Source organism: Sceloporus undulatus, chromosome 3 (genome assembly GCF_019175285.1).
Source record: "Sceloporus undulatus isolate JIND9_A2432 ecotype Alabama chromosome 3, SceUnd_v1.1, whole genome shotgun sequence".
In the NCBI taxonomy this organism is placed as follows: domain Eukaryota; kingdom Metazoa; phylum Chordata; class Lepidosauria; order Squamata; family Phrynosomatidae; genus Sceloporus; species Sceloporus undulatus.
Genome location: NC_056524.1, coordinates 275,051,399 through 275,067,976, shown reverse-complemented (window position 1 = coordinate 275,067,976; position 16,578 = coordinate 275,051,399). Strand labels below are relative to the sequence as shown.

At 57.8% G+C, this 16,578-nt stretch overlaps 2 protein-coding genes across 4 annotated transcripts; one reads left to right on the top strand and one right to left on the bottom strand.

Annotated features, from left to right (window-relative positions):
- Nucleotides 1–147: 147 nt before the first annotated feature.
- On the bottom strand, nucleotides 148–7,687 carry LOC121925571 (D-beta-hydroxybutyrate dehydrogenase, mitochondrial-like). The gene is made up of 3 exons (XM_042457857.1): nucleotides 7,412–7,687; nucleotides 3,108–3,218; nucleotides 148–887 (listed from the first exon to the last, which is right to left on the bottom strand). The coding sequence occupies exons 1-3, from the start codon at nucleotides 7,607–7,609 to the stop codon at nucleotides 645–647; spliced, it is 552 nt and encodes a 183-aa protein (XP_042313791.1). The 5' UTR covers nucleotides 7,610–7,687; the 3' UTR covers nucleotides 148–644.
- A 70-nt stretch (nucleotides 7,688–7,757) lies between these two features.
- On the top strand, nucleotides 7,758–16,317 carry LOC121925570 (D-beta-hydroxybutyrate dehydrogenase, mitochondrial-like). Of its 3 annotated transcripts, none has more exons than XM_042457856.1 (7): nucleotides 7,758–7,808; nucleotides 10,100–10,283; nucleotides 11,980–12,058; nucleotides 12,285–12,395; nucleotides 13,649–13,790; nucleotides 14,039–14,191; nucleotides 14,573–16,317. In XM_042457856.1, exons 2-7 carry the CDS (start codon nucleotides 10,183–10,185, stop codon nucleotides 15,040–15,042), a joined length of 1,056 nt encoding a protein of 351 aa, XP_042313790.1. In that variant the 5' UTR covers nucleotides 7,758–7,808; nucleotides 10,100–10,182; the 3' UTR covers nucleotides 15,043–16,317. The 3 variants fall into 3 exon arrangements, with proteins under 3 accessions (XP_042313790.1, XP_042313788.1, XP_042313789.1); XM_042457854.1 differs by lacking the exon at nucleotides 7,758–7,808 and adding an exon at nucleotides 7,863–8,250; XM_042457855.1 differs by lacking the exon at nucleotides 7,758–7,808 and adding an exon at nucleotides 7,864–9,398.
- The last annotated feature ends 261 nt before the right edge of the window (nucleotides 16,318–16,578 follow it).

Genomic DNA, 16,578 nt, shown 5'->3' with positions numbered 1-16,578 from the left:
TGTATTGTGCTCAGAAGCAAATAGGCAGCCAGTGAAGATCTTTTAAGATTGGTGTTATGTGGTCAAACCTGGAACGACCGGTGACCAATCTGGCGGCCATGTTTCGTACTAATTGAAGCTTCTGAGTTTGGTACAAGGGTTGCCCCATGCTGAGCGCATTACAGAAATTCAAATGAGAGGTTATCAGAGCATGTACCGCCGTTTCAAGGTCCCTTTGGCCCAGGTAGGGTCACTACCACCACCACTGCAGCCTCTTTGCTGCCCTCAGCTCTGGCCTGGCGGTTAGGTCATGCCCTGCTCTGCCCTGCCCCCCTCCTCCCATCCAGTCTCATCCCTCCAGGGGAGGATGGGAGCTCTCCCGGCAGCAGTCCCGGTGCAGGCCCATACAGCATGTCTCCCGGCAGCCCATGGCTCTGCCCACTGGAGTGCCCTGGCAAAGCTAAGTTGCCCTTGTCCTCCCTGGGTCTGTCTCTCAGCCCACATTGGCAGCCCAGTGGTGGGGAGGGGGTTCAAAGGTGCCCCCTCCTCTGCCAGGGACCAGACATCCTCCCCACCTTTGGGGCACCACTTGCCCTTTGCCTCAGCCTCAGAGGTGCAACCTCAGTCTGGCCAGGTGGGCTCTCCTGGGGCAATGGGAGGAGGAGCTATGGGTGGGGGGCCCTGGCTCTGCAGCCATTGGATGGGGGGGGGGGGCAGAGAGAGGCCTGGTCCTGGGATGGGCCTCCATTCACAGGTGGGGACTCACCTTGGCCAGAGTCCTTCAGGTTTTCCCTCACAAATCTCAGGGCACGATCCACCTCCTCCTGGCGGCACACGTCCAGCTGGAGGACACACAGGCGCTCGGACCCCAGGCTGGCCAGCTCCCTGGCACCCTCCCCGCCTCGGTCCTGGCCAAGAAAAGTGTGGGCTCACTGATCCCCTCGGCCACAGAGCACCATCCTCTCCCTCCCAGACCCCAGACCCACACAAGGGTTCCTTTGGCCCTCCAGAGAGCATGTGGGAGGATGGGTAGATGATGTCTCCTGGAGGACAAGCAACCAGGGCTTCGCACAGACCAGTTTCATCCCCTGGAATGGTCATGGGCACCTCCTCTGAGATCTGTAGTTTAGAATTCTAGTGCCCACCCAGAGACACTTCCAAGTCCCTCCCCACAGGATGGAGCCCCCAACTATCTTGGAGCCTTCTCTTCCTATAGGTATCAGGACAGGGCCCCCAGGCCTGCCATCTCCAGAGGCCCTCTCCAGACATTTTTATGCCCACAACCAGGCTGGCAAATCTGCTTCCATTGCTGGGGTGGGCACTTGCAGACCCCCCACAACAGACACTGCCTTCTGTTCTTTTTGACTTCAAAAGGAGAAACTCAAACAAGGAGGCTCCAGGGGTGGTTGGACTTCAGCTCCCATCACTCTTGCTCCTTGCCCAGAAGTTGTGGCTTCTGGGATTTGCAGTTCGAGAGTGTCCAAAGGCTGCCTACCTGCCCTAGAGCCACACCTCAGGCAAGGTCTCAGAAACGACGGCAGTCTGACAGTGTGGAGGGCGGGTGTCCGCCTGCCTGTCTCTCTGTCTGGCCAAGGAGCCCTTCTTGAGCAGGACCATCCATGCTTCCTTTTTAGGAGACATCATAAAGACAAATGGCACCAGAGGGCACCAGATGGATGCCACACAGGGAGTAATAGCCATCCTTTTCAGGCAGGGAGGCATGTGGCAACGTCTGTGGGATTGCACCCCATCACAAATACACCCATGACCATGAGGAAATGCCTGCTGAAAAGCACAGCGCAGGCCCATGACCTCTCATAAGGGCACCATGTCTGCCCCATCACATGGTGGTCGTGGCCAGATGTGGTGGGGTGGGCGAGCGCAGGAAAAGGTTGCACTGATGCTCTGAAAGAGAGATTCAGTGCCCCATGGCCGGGGTGGCAATTCCTGGTGTTCATGGAAGGAAGGAGAGGAGGAAGGGGCACAGGCGAAGTCTTTCTTCCAGAGCTCAGATTTCCACTCCCCTGCCCTCCAGGTGGTACCTGACCCAAAAGTAACCTTTCATTATTCCAAATGCATTCTGTCCTACTATGGGATAAAAGCACAAAGCGCTAATATAGACAAATTTAGAACAATGACCCTTCCTTTCCACTGGGACCTTTCGTCTACAGGCAGAACCATCCCCAGCCCACCCTGCTTTTGCTCCAAGAGGGGTGGGGAAGGCTGTCTGGGGTGCCAGTGGCTGGAGCCATGACCTGAAGTGGCCTGGCAGCCCCCTCCTCCTAGGGGGGGTCGTGATCCCCCTATGCACTCACACTGCATCAGTTCCCCCCCCCCCCTAGTCTGCATGGAAAAGGGGCCTGGCAGTGGTGTCAGTGGCACATGAGGCAGGCTCTTGGCAAGGAGTCTGCTGAGCTTCCGCCAGGGTGGAAACATTCTGGCCCTGGCCCCAGCCCAAAGCGGCTCATTTCTCCTCCTGCCCTGGGTCAGCTGAGGAGTAGCACCATGGACGGATTGCCCTCTGCTTCTCCTCCAGCTGGTCACCTCGCCTGGCCCTTGCCCTCCAGCACACAGAGAGGAGGAGGAGCAGGGTAAAAGGCCCCAGCTGGTCCTCATGGTAGCCATGGTGGTGGTGACCTCTGGGTGCTCCAGAGGGGTACTACCCCCATCTCAGAGGATGGTCAGAACAAGGTATAAGACCAACCTCCCCCCCTAAAAGACCCCATCCATAGGCCACCCCAGCAGAGAAAAGGGGGCCTCCCCAACCCGGTCTGACCTCTGTGCCTCTGGGCTGGAATGTTCTGGAGGGGCTGCAGGGGACCTGCCCTTCGCTTCCTGCAAACTATCTCAGCCCAGCAGAAGAAAAAGGCCTCACCCGGAGAAGGGAGACCACCCACCCCAACCCTGCTCGCTTGTGCCCTTCCCCATGGGGGGGGAGTACAGACGGCTGCTTCCTCCTGGATCAGGCAAAAGCCTGCCCTCCTCTTTGTTTCTGAGGGTCCAGTTACTCTCTGGCAAGCCCAGGCCACCCTTTGCCAGGAGGGCCAGCAGGGAGGCCAACCAGGGTTGCTGGTGGGGTCCCCCCATGGCAGCCCAGGACCTTCCTACTACCATCCCCTCCCTTTCACCTTGAGCAAGCAGCCAGCAAAGACAGTGAAGCCCTTGGCATGGAGGTGCCGGGCCAAGGCATGGCCAAAGCCTTTGTCGCAGCCGGTGACCAGCACGGCCTTCTCACCCACCTGCAGGAGCAGAGAAAAGAAGGAAGAAAGGTGACAGAAATCCAGGACCGCTTGAAAGAGAGTGAGCCAAGCAGACAATAGGTGCCCTCCCAGATGGGCAGGCGTCAGAACCTCACAATCTCCCCACAACTGGGCCTAGCGTTGAGGACAATAGGCTTTGACAACTGGGGATACCTGGCCCAGGAGGTCTGGTGTTTCTTTCTCCCTCAGAACCCAGTGAAGCTGAATGGAGGGGGACTCGGGACTGAGAAAAGGAATGCCCCTTCCACTCAGTGCAAAGTGAAACTGTGGAACCTCCTGCCACAAGGTGTTAGGGATGGCTGCCAACCTGGACAGCGTTAAAAGGGAGCTAATGCAGGTTCCTGGCCAGGAGGAGTCGTGGTGGGCAGAACTCTTCCAGAGGCATCCTGCCTTGGAAATGGGGCCTGGGGGCTGAATGGCTGCCCTTTTCCTGGGCAAAAGAGAAGGCTATTTTGCAGCTCAGGCCAGCCATTCGCCCCCATCCCAAAAGGCCAGGCCTTGGCACAACCCTCCTCCCTGCGCAGTTCTACCCATAGCACCCTATGCCACCCAGGCAGTGCTGGCATGTGGCATGCAGGGAGGAGGGCCAATGGGGAGGCAGCACAAAGACTTTGAGGTTCTGACTTCAGGAACACTGGGAAACCCAGATTCTCAGCGTTCACCTCCTCCCTCTCACTTTTGGGTTGAGACCCCAAGTGCCTGTGGCACAGCATGTGCATGTGAACTGTGCCATGCAACACTACAGGACCAAACCAAGGCACCAAATGTGCCACGCGCATCCATGTACAGCACCCCGTGTGCACTCTTGTGCCACACACAGATAGAAGCCCAGGGCACACCTATGTGCCATGTGCAAATACAGCGCAGAACAGCCCTGCGTGTGCAGCTCGTTTTGCAACCTGGGACCGACCATCTGACTGTGACTTTTGGAATTGGGGAGGCTGGGCCTGGCCTGTGGGCAGATGGGAACATGCCATGCCCATCTCTCCCTTTTTCTGTGATGTGGGAGCATCATCATCAGAGCGGGCCCCTCTCTGTGGGAGGGTTTGCACTGGTCCTGCTCAACCAGTTTGGGCTGTTTGCACATTTGAGTTGCCACCTCTGCCTCTTCTTTGGGAGGGATGGAAATCTGTGAGCTGACCAACCAAGCAGCCAACCAGAGACGACCAAGAAGCGCAAGAGTGAAGAAAACCCGCCCTCTGGCCTAAGCATGGTACCTCTGGAGGAAAGCAGCCCTGGCTGAGAGAGGGAAGACCAGCTGTGCCCTAAGAAAGCCTGGCTGCCCTGGCAGAATCCCAGAGAGCCTCAACCGGTTACCAGAAGGGCTTTGTTGGTTTGCTCCCCAAATCCTGCCCTTCCACCAACCACCACCAGCTGGTCAAATTCTTTGGAGTTTAGCTCTCCGAGAGCCTGGTGGTGCAGAGGCCTGAAGCGGAATCCAAAGGTCAAGGGCTGTCCGGCCCAGACCACTCTCCTAGGCGGTTCCCACTGAGAGGATCCTCCTGAGGACCCTATTGCCTCAGAGACAGATTGCTCCTGGACCTGGAAGCTCAGTATGGCCATCCAGCCAAAGAGCAGGACCATTGTTCAATCTCACTTTAAAACTGCCCAAACTGGGGGCCAGGGCCACATCACGCTTACACACGCAGCACCCCTGCTCTAATCAGACCTGAGCCCTTCACCTGCTGGGAGACCAAGTCCTGGGATGTGGCACGGAGGACATATGTCTGCCCAGCAGAGGGGTGCAAGGGCCCAACAGGACAAGAAGCCTTTTCAGCAGGGCTCTGCAGAGGATTGTGGCCCTGGATATGTTCAGCTTGGTGAAGACTAAGGGGGTTGCCCTCTTTAAATCTCCCAAGGGCTGCCCCAGAGGGGAGAAACCGGTCTAACAGTGTGAGGTTACAGGAGAGTTGTTTTGGTCCAGCTTTAGAAGGACCTTCTTGACAGTGAGAGCAGTTTAGCCAAGAGGCGGTGAGGTCTCCTTCTTCTGAAAGAGGCTGGACTGCTCCCTCCTGCAGGGGATGATGGATCTGAAGATTCTGCAATGGCCCTAGTTGGGCTGGATGGCCTTTGGGGACCCCTTTTAACTCTATGGTCCCATGCACACTTCACTCGCCTCTAAGGCAAGTTGTGGGGAAGAGACTCACCCAAGCAGCAAGGTGGTGTTGGTATATGCCCCCAGGTGTCACAGACACCCCAGCCCTCTTTCAAGTTGCAAAGGCTGCCTCCAGTCCCCTCTCTGTGGAAGTGATGGGAAATGTGGATTGCAAAGAAATCAGCATGCATTGTAATGTGATTCCATAGTGGATGATTGTTTGCTACCATCACCTTCCAAGCAGTACAGTAGAGTCTGGATTATCCGACATAAACGGGCCGGCTTATAGTTGGATAACCAAGTATGTCGGAGAATCCAGATGGTCCCCAATGATGGTGCACGCGCGCACACACCACCATTTGGGACAAAAGTCCCGCGCCTCCCTTCCCCTCCTCCTTCACTGCTCAGCCCACATGCGCTGGTTGTGCCCAGCCCTCGCCTCCTCGGCTTGGATCTCCCTTTGGAGAGAAGGGAAGCACTGGCGGGGCTTGGCCCCTTCTCTCTGGAGGGAGTTGCAAAAAGGTCTTACAGGATCCAGCTGCCTTCCCTGGAGTAAGTAGGTTAGGAGATGCAATTTAATAAAGGCATTAAAGACTATGTTCCCATAATTAAACAACCCAGCTCCATTAAGGGAGCCCCCCCCTCCCCCAGTGTTTTCATTCAGGGCACAATCTTCTCCCCCCACTGCAGCCTGGGCTTCTTCAATCCCCCCCCCCCACCACTGCATGGCTTTTGCAGGTGTAAATGCACTCAGAGAGAGTGATTGAAGTGTGTGTAACACAGCAATGTCCTGGGGCCAAATATGCCCCTCTGTGTGCCCCCACACACCCTCCAGGCTTCCTGGAAACCAACTGTGCCCCCAATGATTTGGAAGCAGAATCACGGAGCTTGAATCTCATTGGTGAAGCAATTACAAGGCAGGTGAGCTTTCAATCATATTTAATTGGTCCGATTAATGCATCTATGAATCACACAACAGAATTACAACCAGTTTCATTTCTTTCCCAGATGTCCCTGCCTGGGCTCCTGAAGGGGGGCTCCAGCGCGGACCCTCTGCCCCCATCCTCCTTCTCTCCTGGGGCGTTTTATGGCTGCTTCCCGGATGGGAGTCCGCCTGGCTGCCTCCAGAACTCTCCAGGGGATGCTGGCCTAGCGCTCCTCCAGAGGAAGGGGCCGTGTGTGTGTGTGTGTGTTAGAGAGGGGGAACCGTCTTCCCTAGCAGAGCCCCTGCCCTTCCGCTGCTGCTGCTGCTGCTGCTGCTGTGCATGTCTTGGGCTGTTGCTGTGGAGCTGGAATGACCTGCTGGGGGTGAGTTCCTGCATGGCGGCAGAAGAAGGGGGCTGTGCCTTTTAAAGCTGGATGGTTTTAACATGCCCTTGTTGTACTTCTCCTTTTCAAGGGTGTCTTGTTTGAACTGTGAATTGTTGTTGCCCACTGCCTCAATCTCTGCAATAGCAATAATTGCTGTGCCTCAATCCATGAAGAGCTGGGTAAGAAACATGAGGAGGATCTAGCCCTGTCAGTCTCTGGAATTAGTACCAGGGAGAGCTTGACTAACATGCCATGCTTCTGTGGACTGGAGTCTCCTTCCTTGGACTTTTGCCCCTTCTGCAGAGGGGCCTTCTTTCTCAACCTGGGCATCTGGGCAAGGAGAGTCTCAAGGGGGCTCTCTCCGTGTCGCTGCTGCTGCTGCTGCTGAGCAGCCTGGATCCCGGGGCAGAGAAGGGCGACCCTTGTCCTTGTCCCCTGCCTGAATCCTTGAGGAGAGCTGGCCAAGAGGCCTCCATCCCTGCTGCCTGGGGCTCAGAAAGGGCCACCCTTCTCATCCTTCCACTCAAGGCAGCCCTGGAGCCCTCCTCTCCCTCCTACTGCTGCTAATGCTGCTGCTGCTGCTGGAGGCTCCATTCCCAGGGGCAGGGCCCCCGGGGCCTTTGGTCGATCCCTCCCTCCTCCGCGGCCGGGTCCGAAGGGCAGGAGGGCGGGCGGAGCGGGCTCCCTCCCCCGGTTCCACTCCGTGAACCGTCCTGCCGCCTGCGACGGCGAGGGCTCCTTCTCGGCCTGGCTGGCTGCTACTCACGGAGCGGGGGGCGACGGCGAGGCCGAGGAGGCGAGGGGGGCTCCGGCACGCCACCAGGAGGACCAGCAAGAGCGGGAGCGGGAGCAGGAAGGCCGGGCCGCCGCCGCCCCCCGAAGGAGGCGCTGAGACCCCCGGCAGGAAGAAGGAGAAGGGGAGCAGCAGGAGGAGGAGGGCGCCCGCAGCCAAGGCCCGACGCATCTCGCCTGGCAGCCGCCGACACCACGCTCCACCGGAAGTGGGAGAGGAAGGAGGAGGAGGCGGGGCCTGGCGCGTGACGTCACTTCCGCCGCGGGAAAGAGGGAGGGGAGGAAAGGAATTGGAGGAGGAGGAGGAAGGAGGCCCCGGAGGCCGCGCCGGGGAGGGAGGGAGGGAGGGCAGAGGAGGCTCCGCAGGGAAGGTAAGGAAGGCGCCCGGGGAGCGAGGCCCGCTTTCCCTCCCTCCCTCCCTCGCCTGGGCCCCCGAGGCTCTCCCCCGGCGCCCTCCTTCCCCCCGAGGAGGAGGAGGAGGAGCGCTTCTCCAGGCCCGGGGCTTCCCTCGGAGGCCCTGCCACGGAGCCTCCTCTTCCTCCGGAGCCTGGATGCCCTCTCTCCGGGGAGCAGGAGGAAGAGGGGCTGGACCGGGCCATGAGCTTCCTAGGCTCCCGGGGTTCCTCCTCAGCCACAAAGGGCAAGGCCGGGCGGGGCGCGGTGAAGGGGCCTCTCTTGGGCTCCTCTCCGGCCCAAGGTCGGCCCTTCCCAAAATGGCGCCTTCCTCGCCCCAAGGAAGCGCGCAGGGCCAGGCCTTCCCCCTCTGCCCCGCTTGCCTGCCCTCTCCAGCCCTTCTTTACAGAGCGCTGCAAGGTTGGCACAAAGCAAAGCCTGCAAGCGGCGCCCCAGGAGGAGCCCCAAAGCCCCGCTTGGCCTGGGCCGCCCCTGCTCCCTGCGCCTGAGACCCATGGCCTGCGGGGAGGGGGCCAGAGAGGGTCCCTTTCGACTGCAGGGCGGGTTGGCACACAGAGAGGCCCATGGGCGACCGGGGGGGGGGGCTCTGTGGTCCCATCATCTCCCCCCTTTGCCCACCACCAGCATGGACCACTCAGCTGGGCGCCCCTGCCATGGCCCTTGCCAGCCTGACCTTTTGATGGGCCTCCATGAAGCCCTTGCCGGCCCAGGAGCCGGGCTTTTAGGAGTCTCTGGGGGCCTCTGGGCTCTGCCTTTGCCCCTTCTGGCCATGCTTCCCCTCCAGGGCCTCCCCACAGAGTCCGGGCTGAGGGGCCTTTTCCTGTGGGGGGCCCCCTGATGCTGGCCCTGTGCTCTTCCCCAATGAGGGATGTGGGGGGCATGCAGAGAGGATGCTGGGAGTGCCCCTGAGGGTCCAAACCGAAAAGGGTCAGGCACATGGCATCAGAAAGCAGGCCCTGGCCCAGGAGGCCAGCATGGGAGCCTGCTGCGGGCTTGAAAGGGCCCTCTCCTCTCCCTCTGAGGATCAACAGCCTTGGCCGCCAGAGCCCTGAGTCAACTTGCCCCTTTGACCTGCCTTTGGCCAGACCAAGGGATCGCTCTCTCCCCTTCCTCTTCTCTCCCTCTGGAAATCCCCCCCTTGGCCTTCGCCCTGGAAGTGTGTGCGCGCGCGGGGGGGGTCCTCAAATAGCTTGTTTGTCATTCTCCTTCCCATGATCTTTTTTGTCCTCATTGTGTAAGCCACCCACTTCCTCCAAAAACTTTGACCTGTATCTGGTGGATAGTGATGATGATGATGATGATGGTTCAGGGGGATGGTAGATAAAAGGCAGCCCACAGGCAGAGGGGGGCCATGAAAGGCTTCTTCACACTTGGGCAGCAGACAGGGCAGCTGCTAAGAGATACCCCCCCCCCCCAAGTTGGAAGACCTTAATGGGAGATAAGAGCAGAGGGTCACTGTCTGATAAGGACTTTTATGGGGGACTCAGAGTCCCGAGGGGAACAAGGCCTCCTTCCTTCATCCTGGCTCCTTGGGCTGGTTGCTGCAGGTGGGGGCTTCTTCTTTTGGGGTGGGGTGGTCTGGTGGGCCTCTCTGGAGGGGAGGAGACCCCTTTACTGGGAGCATCAGGCCCATCATTGGTGCCTCTTCTGAGAAAGGCTTTGAGTGGCTCCCTGAGGCCTGCCATGGGGTCCCACTCAGGACAAGGGGGCTCCAGATCCCAGCCATGCTCCCTGGGGCTGGTGGTTCCAAATGTGTGGGCCCACTCCAGGAGGTCAGCGGTCCACCCAGGATTCCCACACCCTTTGTGAGGACCAGTGCCAGCCCTTGTTTGGGGCTTTCCTGGGCAAGGCACCCAACTCTTTGGCTCATGACAGCCAATCCCTCCCATCTGGGCCACATAAAGAGGTTTTTATTCCCCCTCCATTGACCTTGCCACTTACCTGTGTGGGAGGGGCTGCAACTACACCTGTGGGAAATAGAGATGTTCTTGGCTGACTCTTGTTTATTCCCAGACAGGTAGGGGACCCTCAGGTTCCCCCTCCCCCTCCTGCTTTAAACCTCCCCCCATCCCTGGCTAAGAAGAGGAAGCCATGCTGTCTGGGGTGGGGTGGGTGTCCATGTGGCGTCCCTCCTTTGGACCCTGCGCTTTATGGCCAAACAGCCTGCAAGGAGGCCGGAGGGAGGGAGGAGGCCATTGTGGGTGCCCAGAGCAAATAAAGGAGGGCTCTGGTGGCCTTTTTCTTGCAGAGTCCAGAGGGGAGGAAGAAAAGGAAGAAGGAGGAGAAAGAAAGCAGAGGACAAAGAGGACCCCTCCCCTGACTGTGGCCCCCATGGCGACCCTCTTAGCGGCCACCCGTGTCTCCCGGCCTCTGGTCCAGCTGGCCCTTCAAGCCCCACGCTGCAAGGATGCGGCTGCTGTGGCTGGCCTCCGGTAAGTCACCATTCTGGTGCTTATTTTGTCTTTGTTGTATACTAGTTCCTATTATTTTAGAGGTATTTTGGTCATGTAATGTTGTTTGTTTGTTTCATTTATATCCCGCCTTTCTCCCTGGAGGGACCCAAGGTGGCTCACAGATAAAACCTATAAAATTATTATAAAATTCAAACAATTAAGACTTCTATATATAAAATCACATAAAATATATACAATAAAATATAATATAAAATCACGTAAAATATAGTTAGGTTTTCGATTGTTCGCCGCTTGGCAAGTTTTTATTTGTTATTTCTTATTTTATTTGACTCTTTGGGCAAACTTTACAGCTCTCTCTCTATATTAATAACAACAAGAACATTCGAGGAGGAAGGGAGGGGTCTTTCGGGGGTATTTCTGGGAAGGGAAGGGAGGGGGCTTTGCCCAGGGGAGCCCTACAGAGCCCTCCCTCATCCTGTGTGGTGCTGGGCTCCCCTCCCCTCTTGGGCTGGCACCTCCAGTAGACCCCCCCTCCCAAAAGGAGCTGAAGTGCCCCCCCTCAACAATGTTTAGGTGTTGGGCAAGGGGGAATCCTCCAAAACTCCACTTACCATTTATGGATGGGCAATCCTGCCCCACCCCAACCTAGAACTTGCTTTTGCAAAAGAGTAGACAAACACTGCAGTTGGGGGGGGCACCTCCTATGTAGCAGCCCCAGACCCCCAACCCGAAGGGAAGGAGGGAGAGGAAGGGCCTTTCACCTCCTGCTGGGCTGGCAATTGCTTTATGGTGGCCCATAAAGCCTCTCTGTGCAAAAGGGCAGGAAAGGCCTATGGTACCCTTGTTCCTGCAAGCCTGCACCCTCCTCTTGAGACCCCACTGGCCTAGGCAGGATCCATAGAAGTGCCTCACTTGTTCCCAGGTGCAGAATGGGGCCCCTTCCCATGGTCCCCTGGGGAAAGAAAGTAGAGGCAGGTTCATTATCCCTCCCCAGAAGAACCTGGGAATACGGCGCGGGGGGGGGGGGGGGTGAAGGGCTCTGGCCAGAAGCAGGCCATCCAGGCCTGATCCTGCAAAACCCTCTTTAATTGCAGAGCCTGGAAGATGTGGGGAGGGGACTATGGGGGCAGCTTGTAGAAGGGGGCCAAATGGTGGCAGGCACCCCCTCTCTAGATTTGGGGTGGGGGGCCTCCCTGGAAGCTGTCTCAGCCCTGCAAAGCCATGGGGACCCCACAAAAGGATCTGGGTGGGTGGTACCTTTGTGTGTGGGGTGGAAAAGAGAGGATGTCCTTCCCCCAACTCACCTGGAGTGCTCTCCTACCCCAGTTAACAATAGCACCATGGGTGGAGGACTTGGGGTCTTTGAGGGCTTGGGAGCTGCCCAGCCTTACGGGGTTTCCTCACACAGAAAAATGGGTGCATAGGCACATGGAGGCCAGTGGTGCCTGTCATAATCTTAATGGGATTACTCTGCTGGGAATAGCCTGCAAGGGTGGCATGACGCAGTGGGTGAACCCGAGGCATGTTCCAACAGCCGTGTGTAGGTGGGGGGGAGCTGGAAGTGATGGAAATGGCTGCCTGTCCTGTCCCCTCCCCAACTGGGTCTTTGTGGAAGGTGGGGGGGGGTGAGAGAGCTGAGCTTTGGGGGCTTCATTCCCAGAACATGGGGGGGGGCACTGTTCTTAACAACTTTCTCTCTCTGGCCCCTCTGCAGGCCCCCTCTGCAGTTCTGCTTCTCTGCCACCTCGGTCAGCCTGCAGGGCCGGCGTTCCTATGGGACGGAAGTGGAAGAGGTGAGTGGAGCTGATAGCTCTCTTGGGTCTGGGGCAGCCTGAGGCCCCCAACTTTCCAGGAGTAGTGTGGAGGGTGAGTCACAGGGAGGAGGGTCAGTAAGAGGAAAGCAGCCCCCGCAGGGAAGGCACTGGGAGCATTTGAAATGTGGTGGGGCAGGAGAGGGGGCCCACTCCTCCTCCTTGCCCCCTTTCCCAGCCCTTGACACGTGCTTTCTTCCTCTTACAGATTGGAGAGCGGGCCGTCCTGATCACCGGCTGCGACTCCGGCTTTGGCTTTGCCCTAGCTAAGCACCTCCATGAGAGGGGCTTCATCATCTACGCTGGATGCCTCCTGAAGGTGTGTGGTCTTCAGTGCCAACCTCCCCCCCCAGCACACACACAAGCCAGAGACAGGAGGGGTGGCCCAGGGCGGGGGGCTGTCACAGGGCCACTGCTTTGGCCACAGAGGGAAACCCATGTGCCTCCTCCTGGGGTCTCTTTGCTCCCTTGACTCCAGGCAAGAGCAAGCAGGGGGAGGGCTATGTGTTAAGGGAGGCGGTCTGCTTGAGTAATTGGCCTAACTGGAGCAGGGCTGGGAAGGCAACTGGTAAGTGGGGGCCCTGTTTGACATCCATACCCAACACTCCCCCCCCCGCCAAAGGACCCCCCCCCCCCCGGGGACCCCCCCCCCCCCCAGCCTTGTCTCAGAGGAAGAGGTTCTTTTAAATAAATAAATAAATAAATAAATTTATTATTTTTATACCGCCCTTCCATAGATCAGGGCGGTTCACAGCAAATATCAATAAAATCTACAAAAAAATCTACAATTAAGATACACTGTATCTTCAGGCCAGCCCCTTTTAAGGTTTGGCTCCACCTGGTGGCTGCTGCCCAAAGGTGCAAGATGGTACCCCCCCCCCCCCAAATTGGGGGTATCTGGCTAAAGTTGTTCCCGAGCAAGCTCACCCCACATTCCTTATGTGTCCCAGTCAACCCACAAGCCTCAGGAGACCTACTGATTCATTTATATGTCTGTAGCATTAATCTCTCCCTGAAATCCAAGGGCAGTATACAACATTAGAAATTGAAAAGCAGTGTTTAAAACAAAACCAAGAAGCTGAACCAAAACTGAGATCCGTAGTAGTAGCTGGTGTTCAGGAGGACTGGAAAATTGTGCAAACTGAAAAATCTGAGCAGTTCTTACTGTGCTGCCACGGGGTTTGCACTAGGCCCACGTGGCTCTGGCACCATTCCCAAGAGATCCTACCTTCCTTCACAGCCCAGAGCAGTGCATGGCGTGGGGCAACCAAAGGGGACATTGAGTGGTGGGGATGCTGTCATGGGAAGAGAAGGCCTCAAGCCATTAGGTGAGGGACAGGCAACTCAGTGGGGACAGGACCTCACAACCCCTCCTCCCCGGCCCATTGTCATGGAACCTTAAGAGTTGGGAGGAGTCCCCAGGACAGCCAGTATCTCTTACCAAGGGCTAGGCTGATGGGAGCTGCAGTCAAGCACACATGGAACTCCCATCTACTACTCTCCTGGGAAGGTGTGTGTCTGCTGCCTCCCTTGGGCTGCTGGTGCTGAAATGAGAAATGTGTGCCTTGGCAGGAACAAGGCCGAGGGGGCTCCAAGGACCTGGACAATATGAAGAGTGACCGGATGAGGACCGTCCAGCTCAACGTTTGTGATAGCGACGACGTGGGGCGTGCTGTAGACTACATGACATCCACCCTGAAGGACACCGAGACTGGTAGGTGGGGGAGGAGAGGAAGGCACCATGGGGGTGGAGAAGAGGGGGCAGGAGGTGGGCCACTCAGTGGGGAGGGGGCCTCACAACCCCTCCTCCCCTCCCTAAAGTCTGTGTGTGCCCTCCAGCACATCTCAAGCCTTCAGTGCGGAGGGGAAACCCTTCTGAGGAGCTCCCCCTCCCCCTGGGGCCAAACCTGCTTGTTCTGGGAATGGATGGAAATCACAACAATGACTGCCTCATCCTCATAGGGCTCTGGGGCCTGGTGAACAATGCTGGGATCTCCACCTTTGGGGAAGTTGAATTCACCAGCATGGACACCTACAAGGAGGTGGCTGAAGTGAACCTGTGGGGCACAATCCGCACCACCAAGGCTTTCCTTCCTCTCATCCGCAGAGCCAAAGGTAAGACCCCTTCCACCCCCTGCACCGAGGGTTCCTGAGCAAATAGGGGACCTTGCTTTGGTGGGGGGACCCACATAACTGGGGCAAACAGCAGTGGGAAGGAGCCAAGGAATTTTGCTTCCCTACCCACCCCGTGTCATGCCCCCTGCCATAGTTCTTCCCCTTCAGGAGCCCTCCCACCCACTGCCATGCAAGGTGGGCCAGGCACAGCTCCACTGTCCACCCCTCCCACCAGTCCCTGAATCATCGTGCCTGAGGTTCACAGCAAAAGGTATATCTCAGGCTGCACCCTATTCTGGGACTTTGGAGCAAGGCTCTGTTCAGGGGGATGGCCCTGCTGGGGGAGGGTGGCCCCTCTGACCTCCCTTCTCTGCCACCCAGGCCGCGTGGTCAACATCAGCAGCATGATGGGGCGGATGGCTAACCCGGCCCGCTCACCCTACTGCATCACCAAGTTTGGGGTGGAGGCCTTTTCCGACTGCCTGCGCTACGAGATGCGCCCCCATGATGTGAAGGTCTGCATCGTGGAGCCTGGGAACTTCATTGCTGGCACCAGCCTCTATAGCCCTGAGCGGATCAAGGCCATCGCTGACAAGATGTGGGATGAGCTGCCCGAGATTGTCCGGCGGGACTACGGGCGGAAGTACTTCGACGAGCAGATTGCCAAGATGGAGTCGTACTGCAACAGCGGCTCCTCCGACACCTCGCCCGTCATCGACAGCATCACCCATGCGCTCACTTCCATCACCCCCTACACTCGCTACCATCCCATGGACTACTACTGGTGGCTGCGCATGCAGGTCATGACCCACATGCCCGCTGCCATCTCTGACCGCCTCTACATCTACTGAGGTTTGAGAGGCAGGGGTGGGTGGTGGGAGGTGGTTGGCACTCCTCTGTTCTCCCCCCCCCTCCCCTCCCCCCCAGCCATGACCACCAGGAAGGGAAGCTCCATGGGGTGGGAGGCGCTCTCTACCCATTGTAGCCCCATAGTCTCACTCCGTTAGTTGGGTCTCCACGTACAGTACTGTAGGCTTAAGAAGTCATTAATTTAAAAACACGTGAAACCTAATTTATCCCTTTGCATGGTGTGTCTTGTTGGCACTAAGCGGGCCGCGTCTTTCGGATTGGCCCAGCTTGACGCCCGTGCTCTCTATTTATTTGGAGTGCTCCCACTCCCCTCTCCAGACACTCCAGGGAACCATTGGCCTCCGTTGTCCCAATCACCTGGTCCACACCCTTCCCTCTGCACATGACTGTTACTGAGAGGCCCCCTCCCCATGGAAACTATGGGTCGGGCTGGGCCACCCCTCTCCTCTTGGCTGCCTTCCTCTGTCCACCAGGAAGGGGCCATGCAGGCTGGGCACTTGGTCTCCCGTTCCCTTTACACGCACACTCCTTGTTTGGGGTGGGGAACTCTGTAGTAGACCAGGGTCCCCACCTGCCTTGCCTGCTCTCCCTGCCATCATTCCCATGGCAGGTCGGTGTGGGTGAGCAGTCCACTCCTGCGCACAAGGGTGGAGGGCACTCTGCCTGGCTGAATGGCTCCAAGGGGGAGGGTGACGGTCAGGGGAAGGGATCAGCTGGTGTGGGCCACCTCCCTGCCGATGCTGCCAGGCACGGCACCTGAAGCAGCAACCGTGAGTCCGTCCCCTTAGCAGGGAATGTCCTTTTCCCCATTTTGGAGAGGGGCTGAGAGGGCTGCCCTTCTTCCAGGCCTCCCTCCACCCCACATGGCATCTGGGCCCACCAGATGCATCATCCGTGACCACAACAAACGCACATTGGGGGAGAGGGAGGGCCTTTAGCAGCACTCTGGAAAGGGAAAGGCCCCCACCACGGTTCTTCTTGCCAACATGCTCAAGGAGCAAAGTTGTTTTTTTAATTTAATTTTATTTTTTGGTACAAAAAGGCCACATGGAGATATTTTTGTGATGCTTCAGAGGTGAACAAAAGGGTCACTGAAAGCAGATTGGAAATATTTGTGACAAAATATTTGCAGTTGGGGGGGCCTGGGGAGGTGGCGGGGGACACCACTTTGCCCCTTAACAAACTGTAACGCGTGGAGAACGAGTCTGTGATCAAATATTCTCTGCCTCGATTAACATTAAATGACAGTGACAAAGCCCCTGGCCTCTTCCTCTTCTTTGGGGCGGGGGAGCAGGGGCGGTCACAGAACTTTTTCTCATGGGGTGGGTCAGCTGAAGAATCCCCCTGTGCTCATTTCCCTGTCCCTGCCATGCCAGTGGTTTGGATAACAGCCAGGAGCCCCTCAATCAGCCCAGCCGGTCTCTTGGTTTCAAGCTTAACTGGTCAGCGGGGGTCAGCTGCAGAGCCTTCCTTGCCCCACACTGCCCCCCTGCTGCCTCCCAGGTGCTCTGCTAATA